The 9,449-nt window shown below is 45.9% G+C and overlaps 1 protein-coding gene across 1 annotated transcript; it reads left to right on the top strand.

Moving 5' to 3' along the window:
• The first annotated feature begins 884 nt into the window (after window positions 1-884).
• LOC133442146 (zinc finger protein 665-like) lies at window positions 885-2,394 on the top strand. Its single transcript, XM_061720100.1, has one exon. The coding sequence runs from the start codon at window positions 953-955 to the stop codon at window positions 2,153-2,155; it is 1,203 nt and encodes a 400-aa protein (XP_061576084.1). The 5' UTR covers window positions 885-952; the 3' UTR covers window positions 2,156-2,394.
• Window positions 2,395-9,449: the final 7,055 nt, after the last annotated feature.

Genomic DNA, 9,449 nt, shown 5'->3' with positions numbered 1-9,449 from the left:
TTTTCTCTGTCATAACTTTTGAATGGTTTGACATAGAGAGTCGTGGGTGGTGTCATAGGACTCTGTATTGAGTCTTTGACCTTCATTGGCCTGAATTAGCCCCGCCCCTTCTTCTGATTGGTTGTCCCTATTTTCTGCCATAACTTTTGAATGGTTTGACATAGAGAGTCGTGGGTGGTGTAATTTCTGATATGCTTATGGGAGGCGGTGGCCATGAGTGCGAGGACCCGTTCATCGCTGCTTGCAGCTTTAATTACTATTACATTTATAATATACTTACAATTTGCACAATAATCACAATATATACCTAGGACCGATCATGACTTCCTTCTGAACCACAGCTGCTTCAATCTCCTTTTAAAACCTGACATCTTGTTTATTGCAACTATACATGGGGGAGATGGTTCCAGTGCTCTATACATTACTGTTTTTTTTCAAAGCATTGGTTCTGGGCATAGGCAGAGAAAAGTGATTAGCTACGACCAGTGTGGTATCATAGCTGTGTCTATTATTTGTTGGTAGAAGTTGCATAAACAAGAAGCCAGGTTTGCGTAATATACAGATATTTTTCAAGAAAATAATAATGCTGCATGCTAGTCGATCCTCCACCATCATCCAAGACAGCTCAGCATGCATGCTCTCAACATTGCTTGAATGAAAAATGGTTGGAAGATCTTATCAATACCCATCCCTATTAATGAACTATTTTGATGGTTTTCATGTTAGAAGCTTTAACCATTTACACTTTTGATTTGACGTACTGAGATGTTTCATCTGAAGGTTTCTGGCTGTCAATAGAAACTGAAAAGCTTTTGAGAGTCAGCCAACAAGATGATTTAATTCTTGTTCTCTGTACTTACAGAAACATAAAGGCAAAGAGAGACCCACAAGTTTTCGTTGTGATCACTGCAAGAAAGTCTTCACCACTTCATCAGGTCTGAGAAAACATAAGATGATTCACACTGGAGATAAACCGTTCACTTGTGATCAGTGTGGAGCAGCTTTTACCAGACAAGATTGTCTAAAGATTCACCAACGTGTTCACACTGGAGAAAAACCGTTCACTTGTGATCAGTGTGGAGCAGCTTTTACCAGACAAGATGGTCTAAAGATTCACCAACGTGTTCACACTGGAGAAAAACCGTTCACTTGTGATCTGTGTGGAGCAGCTTTTACCACTTCAAGTCACCTGAAGATTCATCAACGTATTCACACTGGAGAAAAACCGTTCACTTGTGATCAGTGTGGAGCAGCTTTTACCACTTCAAGTGAACTAAAGATTCACCAACGTATTCACACTGGAGATAAACCATTCAGATGTGATCAGTGTGGAGCATCTTTTACCCAACAAAGTCATCTAAGGTATCACCAACGTATTCACACTGGAGATAAACCGTTCACTTGTAATCAGTGTGGAGCAGCTTTTACCACATCAAGTAGTCTAATGATTCACCAACGTGTTCACACTGGAGATAAACCGTTCAGATGTGAACAGTGTGGAGCAGCTTTTACTGAGTCAGGAAAGCTAAAGATTCACCAACGTATTCACACTGGAGATAAACCGTTCAGATGTGATCAGTGTGGAGCATCTTTTACCCAACAAGGCAATCTAAGGACTCACCAACGTGTTCACACTGGAGATAAACCGTTTAGGTGTGATCAATGTGGAGCAGCTTTTACCCAACGAGGTCATCTAAAGATTCACCAACATATTCACACTGGAGATAAACCGTTCAGATGTGAACAGTGTGGAGCAGCTTTTATTGAGTCAGGAAAGCTAAAGATTCACCAACGTATTCACACTGGAGATAAACCGTTTAGGTGTGATCAGTGTGGAGCAGCTTTTACCCAAAAAAGTCATCTAAGGACTCACCAACGTATTCACACTGGAGATAAACCGTTCACTTGTAATCAGTGTGGAGCAGCTTTTACCACATCAGGTAGTCTAATTACTCACCAACGTATTCACACTGGAGATAAACCGTTTAGGTGTGATCACTGTGGAGCAGCTTTTACCAAATCAAGTAATCTAAGGACTCACCAACGTATTCACACTGGAGATAAACCGTTCAGATGTGAACAGTGTGATGCAGCTTTTACCACATCAAGTCAGCTAAAGAAGCACCAACGTGCTCACACGAGTGATAAACTCTAAAGATTTGATCAGTATGAAGTGTGGAACTGAAAAAAAACCTCAGCACAGCAAAAAAAAAAAAGCGAAATAATCAGACAAGGTCATACCTAAAACTTGAAAGACTAACATATGATGCCCCCTGGACACCTCCTGGGAAGGTGTTCCTGGCATGTCCCACCAGGAGAAGAGCCAGGACACACCGGAGGGAATGTCTTTTGGCTGACCTGGGAACGTCTCTGGATCCCTCCAGAAGAGCTGGAGGAAATGTGTGGGGTGAGGGAAGTCTGGACATCTCTGCTCAGACTGCTGCCCCCGCTAACCAGTCCCGCATCAAGTGGATGGAGATGGATGGATGGACAAAATCCATATATCTGCAAAAAGCACAAATTTATTGTTACACTATTCTGAGATACAGAATGTAATCTAACTATAGCATTAACTATTCCACAAATACTGCATTAGCACATCTCTAACATCTCTTCCTCCTCTCCACCCCGAGCCACTGCCACCACTGGCTGAAGCGTTGCTGCTGCAGGTTCATCCTATGATGTTTCATACGTCTTTCCATGACTTTCACACAGATTATGTAGTGGACAGGAAGTCATCGCCACTCATTTCACCAGTCGGACATCACAGAAGGCAACCTGCTGAATTCATCTTCTACAACCTGTCATGGTTTCCCAGTTGGGGATAGGTTTTTTCCATGATCACTCTCCTGTCGTTCCAGATCCTGCCACCCTCATCAGCCAGACATCTTCTCTTTCCCCTCACCTGTGCTTCCCCGCCCATCTGCACACCTGGTTCCCATGATCATCAGTTCCCCTTTATATACCGGCCCATTTCCACATGCCAGTTGCCAGATTGTCTAGCGTTCATGCCTAGCTTTCCAGCATTCCTGATTCTGTCTGTTTCTGCCTGCCTGCCTGTGACTTTGCCTGATTCCCGGTTTTTGGATTTTTGCCTGCCCCTTTGGATTTGTCTGCCTGATCTGCCTGTCTTCCCGGTTTTTGACTCCTGCCTACCTCTGACCTGGTTAAAGCCACTTGGACTCTGATACTCTGTTTGATGTTGTTCATTTGGGTATTCTGTCGTTTGAGCCGTGACAGTACAATCTGGCCAAAAGTATGAACCCAGCCAGCATGGACCCACCAGGAAAGAACGTGGATCTGTGGGAGCTCTTTTACGGTGACCAAGTGGCGTCCTACCACCGTATGTTGAAGGGGACAGGGACATGCCGCCAGCCCCAGCCTGTTGCTGTTCCCAAGGTGGTCCCGGACCCACCCCAGTCTCTTCCCCCTTTGCGGGGAACACACCTGGCTCGAAATGGGCCCAGGAGTCTCCAGCTTCAGGAGAAAAGATGGCGGCGGCAGTCCCAGCCTATTCCTGTTCCGGTGGTGGTCCTGGACGCATCGCCCCCTGTTCCTGTTCCGTGGTGGTGCTGGACGCATCGCCCCCTGTTCCGGCGGTGGTCCTGGACGCATCGCCCCCTGTTCCTGCTCCAGCGGTGGTCCTGGATGCATCGCCCCCTGTTCCGGCTCCAGCGGTGGTCCTGGACGCATCGCCCCCTGTTCCTGCTCCGGCGGTGGTCCTGGACGCATCGCCCCCTGTTCCTGCTCTAGCGGTGGTCCTGGACGCATCGCCCCCTGTTCCTGCTCCGGCGGTGGTCCTGGACCGGCTCCCCGTATCCTGCCTGCTACGCCACCAGACCTCCTGACCCGCCTGCTACGCCCCCAGACCTCCTGACCCGCCTGCTACGCCCCCAGACCGACCTCATGACCCGCCTGCTACGCCCCCAGACCTCCTGACCCGCCTGCTACGTCCCTGTTAGGTTCCTAAATCATCATAACATAAATTAATAACTTAGGAAAGGCACAGAGACTGTGGAATGATTTTTCAGGCGCTCCTGCAGGAGGGGGAGAGCATACTGACCGAGGCAGAGCCCCCTGACAGCAAATGCTTCCCAAAGACCCTCCCCTTGCAGGAAGCTATTTATTGGTAAAACTTGATAGGAAACATGACTATATTTGGTAAACAATGTATAGATAACATACGTTGGGGGTAAAAGACACCCAATAGTTGAATGGACAATGGACAGATGGTCACACACATTTAGTTAATAAGCAACTTATCTGTGGTGTGCAGAGCAACAGACATCCTTTTAAGAAACCTTAAAATGGTCAAGGGGGTTTTGTTGTCATCAGATGGTCAACTAACATTGGGATAGTTGTTGGACAACCCAAACTCAGGAAGAGCTTCCCTGTCATCTGTTAACATGTGATAACCAACAGTCAGCTTTAAAGTCTTTAAGAAACACAAAGGGTCAATAAATGAGACCCCTTCTGGACAAACAGGAAGTATTGGACAACTGCACAATAGTCAACTGTTTTAATAGAGCAGACAACCCCCCTAAATACCCTCAGGGAATGGCCTGTCCTGTGACTTCTGTTAACAATGGTAAGGATGTGTAAAACGCAGCAGTTAGCTTCTCTGAGCTGACCTAATTAAGCCTATTCTGATAGTTTTTTATTTTCATAATGACAACTTAATTCAAAAGAGTTGATTAACCTCACAGCCCCCACACCTCCTGACCCGCCTGCTACGCCCCCAGACCTCCTGACCCGCCTGCTACGCCCCGAGGACGGCCTCCGGAACTGTCTCGGCGGTCGGCCCGGCCCGAGGACGGCCCCCTGAACTTTGGCCGTGTGTCGGCCTGGGACTCTGATACTCCGTTTGATGTTGTGCATTTGGGTTTTCTGTCTTTTGAGCCGTGACACAACCACTGGTGCTCGGTTGACTTTGTGCTTAAAGACTGTTCTGCTGTCAGTCGTCCAGGGTCATGGAATGGTTTCAAGAGCCAGTCCTGCAAAGGATAAGTAGAGTCTCCAAGAAGGAAATACCCAGCACTCACTGTGTATTCCTGATGTGAGCTAGGAAGATTTTCCTCCCACTGGCTAACTCCTGTGTATGTATTATATATCTAATCAACCATTTGTCCTTGAGAGCTGAACTTTCAGGATCGATTCCTTGAATGCTTTGCTAAATTTTAACATTTCTTTATATTTTGATGTTACATCCACTGTTTTTGGCAATTTCTGTACATTTAATAAATTTCAGTACCCTTTTACCTGAAGTCTCCATTAACACCAAACTTGGCACAATGAATTGTTTGGATTGTACTTGTCAAGCCTAACAGGTTTGAGGACGATTTGTCAAAAAACGCACAGGAATATATCATTTTTATATCATATTTATTAAAAAGATCATAACAGTGTTAACAGTCTGTATGGATATTTAGTAAAATTCATCAATAGCAAAAAAAAACCCGTCAGATGTTCAAAAAGTGATTTGAACGTAGAAAGTTTCGGTCTACACTCACACATTTAGGCTGGTGGACGCACTTTTCTGAGGTTTGGTCCGTTGGCGACACTCACTGGTGATGCAGTGAAGTCCAGAATATGAGGAAACAACGTCAACAATAAGTTCACGACCACGTGAAGGACACGACAGTCCTGGACCAGGACCAGGACCTGGACCTGGAGCTGCAACAATCTCACAATCAACCACATGATCATATAAAGGTCGGAGCACAAAGATGTAACCTGTCAATCAAAATGTCAGCCTTGGTTCTGTTAGAGGAACCTGCTGATGCAGGATCAGTACCGAGTCTTCAGGGACCACGTAGACCTGCTGGTCCAGGACTAGGACTGGACCATCAGCTGGTTTAGTCTGGATCTGCTGGTCCAGGACTAAGACTGGACCATCAGCTGGTTTAGTCTGGATCTGCTGGTCCAGGACTAAGACTGGACCATCAGCTGGTTTTGTCTGGACCTGCTGGTCCAGGACTAAGACTGGACAATCAGCTGGTTTAGTCTGGACCTGCTGGTCCAAGACTAAGACTGGACCATCAGCTGGTTTAGTCTGGACCTCCTGGTCCAGGACTAAGACTGGACCATCAATTCAATTTTATTTATATAGCGTCTAATACAACAGATGTTGTCTCTAGACGCTTTCCAGAGACCCGGAACATAAACATAAATATAATTATAAATATAAATAAAAATATAATCCCCCGAGCAATTATTACATAAACAATGGCAGGTAAAAACTACCACAGTGGGAGAAAAGCCTTAAGCCAATCAGTGGCAAGAAAAACTCAGAAGTTCTCAAGGAAGAAACCTTGAGCCGAAGGCCAGACTGTGGGAGTCAGGGACGTCAACAGCACAGCAGGCAGGTGGAAGCAGTAGCAGGATGACCAGAGGGGGGGGACGCAGGCAGGGGGAAGCAGCAACTGGATGACCAGGGGGGGGGGGGGGGGACCGGGACTGCAGGCCAGAACGCAGCTACTGAGGCTCCGGCCTGCAAACATGCACAAAAAAGAGAAAATGGGGAGCCGACACAAGAAACTACAGGAGTGATGGACAAACGATAGCTATGAGATATTTATAATAAATAAAAATGGAAATGGAGAAGAGAGGAAGGGAAGAGGAGAGGAGAAGAAGGGTGAGACGCACCGCCCAGCGGATCATGTCAGTGCCCCCCTGCAGCATAGGCCTATAGCAGCATATCTACCACAAAGCTATATTTGAGACTAACCATTATAGGCTTGTTCTATAGCTGCAGCTATGACTACTGACTCTAACAGACTAGAGTTTACACTACCTAGAGATTTACCAACAGAGGTTTACTAAACACTAACTATAGGCTTTACTAAACAGAAAGGTTTTAAGTTTATTTTTAAAGGTGGAGGTGGTGTCAGCCTCCTTAACCCAGATTGGAAGTTGGTTCCATAGTAGTGGTGCCTGATAGCAGAACGCCCGGTCTCCAAATCTACATTTAGATACTCTAAGAACTACGAGTAAACCTGCACTGAGAACGGAGAGCTCTGCCAGGAACATAAGGCACTATCAGGTCTTGTAAATACTGCGGAGCTAAGCCGTTTTGGGCTTTATATGAAAGTGATAAGATTTTAAATTGGATTCTGAATTTTACGGGTAACCAATGGAGCGATGCTAACACTGGAGAGACGTGGTCTCTCCTGCTGATTCCTGTCAGCACTCGTGCTGCTGCATTTTGGATCAGCTGGAGCCTATTCAGCAAATGACTTGGACATCCTGCTAACAACACATTACAGTAATCTAGTCTAGAAGATACAAACGCATTACCTAGTTTTTCTGCATCACTCTGCGAGAGGATTTTCCTAATTTTTGCAATATTACGGAGATGGAAAAACGCTATTTTACAAACCTGATTAACATATGGTTTAAATGACAAATCCTGATCGAAAACAATACCAAGGTTTCTCACAGTTGCACTGGAAGCCATCGCAACACCATCTAATCCCTTCCTAAGATGCTCTGGACCAAGAATGATAACCTCTGTTTTATCTGAATTTAGAAGCAAGAAATTTCTGGACATCCAGTCCTTGATGTCCCTAAGATATGCCTGAAGTTTAACTAACGGTTTTGTTTCATCTGGCTTCATAGACAAATAGAGCTGCGTATCATCAGCATAGCAATGAAAGTGTATGCCGTGATTCTGGATTATACTTTGCAATGGCTGCATGTATAAACTGAACAAGATTGTCCCTAGCACTGAACCCTGCGGAACACCATAACAGACCCTTGACTGTTCGGAAGAAACCTCATGTACATGAACAAACTGGAACCTGTCAGATAGATATGATTTAAACCAACGTAGAGCTGTCCCTTTAATCCCAACAACATGCTCTAACCTGTGCAGTAAAATGCCATGATCTATAGTGTCAAAAGCAGCACTGAGGTCCAGTAGAACCAGTATGGATACTAATCCCTTACTTGAGGTCCAGTAGAACCAGTATGGAAACTAATCCCTTATCTGAGGTCCAGTAGAACCAGTATGGAAACTAATCCCTTATCTGAGGTCCAGTAGAACCAGTATGGACATTAATCCCTTATCTGAGGTCCAGTAGAACCAGTATGGATACTAATCCCTTATCTGAGGCCATAAGGAGGTCATTCGTGACTCGAACCAGTGCTGTCTCTGTGCTATGATGCATTCTGAACCCTGACTGAAAGACTTCAAACAGATCGTTAGATCATCATAATCGCAGGCAGGCGGAAGCAGCAGCGGGATGACCAGAGGGGGGGGGGGCGGCGCAGGCAGGCAGAAGCAGCAACAGTATGATCAGAGGGGGGGGGGGGGGCGTCAGCAGCACACAGCAGACATCCGTGCAGTCAGGTGGAAGCAGCAATGGGATGACCGGGGATGGGGATGGGGGGGGGGCGGGAACGCAGCTCCCGGGGCTCCAGCCTGCAAGCATGCACAAAAGAGAAAAAAAGGGGGGTTGGCACAAGAAACTACAGGAACGATGGACAAAAGTGATTATCAGAGGATGTTTTTCCAGATGTTTGTTGTAGACCAGTGTTGTGCTGGTGTTCACGTGTCCAGAAATCCTTCCAGGATGTTCAGACACACAACTGCTCCACTGCAGCTCTGAACTCTGAAGTCCTGGATGTGCTGATGGAGGGATCTCTGCTAACACTCCTTTATCTGCTCTCTTATTTCTTCTTCCCTCTACAGCTGATGGAGGGAACTCTGCAGACACTCCTTTATCTGCTTTCTTCTTTCTTCTTCCTCTACAGCTGATGGAGGATCTCTGCAAATACTCCTTTATCTGCTCTCTTCGTTCTTCTTCCCTCTATAGCTGATGGAGGGATATCTGCTAACACTCCTTTATCTGCTCTCTTCTTTCTTCTTCCCTCTACAGCTGATGGAGGATCTGTGCAAATACTCCTTTATCTGCTCTCTTCGTTCTTCTTCCCTCTATAGCTGATGGAGGGATCTCTGCTAACACTCCTTTATCTGCTCTCTTCTTTCTTCTTCCCTCTACAGCTGATGGAGGGATCTCTGCTAACACTCCTTTATCTGCTCTCTTCTTTCTTCTTCCCTCTACAGCTGATGGAGGGATCTCTGCAAAAACTCCTTTACCTGATCTCTTCTTTCTTCTTCCCTCTACAGCTGATGGAGGGATCTGTGCAAATACTCCTTTATCTGCTCTCTTCTTTCTTCTTCCCTCTACAGCTGATGGAGGGATCTCTGCTAACACTCCTTTATCTGCTCTCTTCGTTCTTCTTCCCTCTACAGCTGATGGAGGGATCTCCGCAAACACTCCTTTATCTGCTCTCTTCTTTCTTCTTCCTCTACAGCTGATGGAGGGATCTCTGCAAACACTCCTTTATCTGCTCTCTTCTTTGTTCTTCCCTCTACAGCTGATGGAAGGATCTCTGCAAACACTACTTTATCTTCTCTCTTCTTTCTTTTTCTCTCTACAGTTGAT

The sequence above is a fragment of the Cololabis saira genome, chromosome 4, assembly GCF_033807715.1.
Source record: "Cololabis saira isolate AMF1-May2022 chromosome 4, fColSai1.1, whole genome shotgun sequence".
In the NCBI taxonomy this organism is placed as follows: Eukaryota; Metazoa; Chordata; class Actinopteri; order Beloniformes; family Belonidae; genus Cololabis; species Cololabis saira.
The sequence above is the reverse complement of the archived record's forward strand: the minus strand, read 5'-3'. Positions and strand labels throughout refer to the sequence as shown.

What these genes read in the sequence shown, in the direction of transcription:
- LOC133442146 (XM_061720100.1), top strand. Translation starts at nt 953, where the DNA reads ATGATTCACACTGGAGATAAACCGTTCACTTGTGATCAGTGTGGAGCA.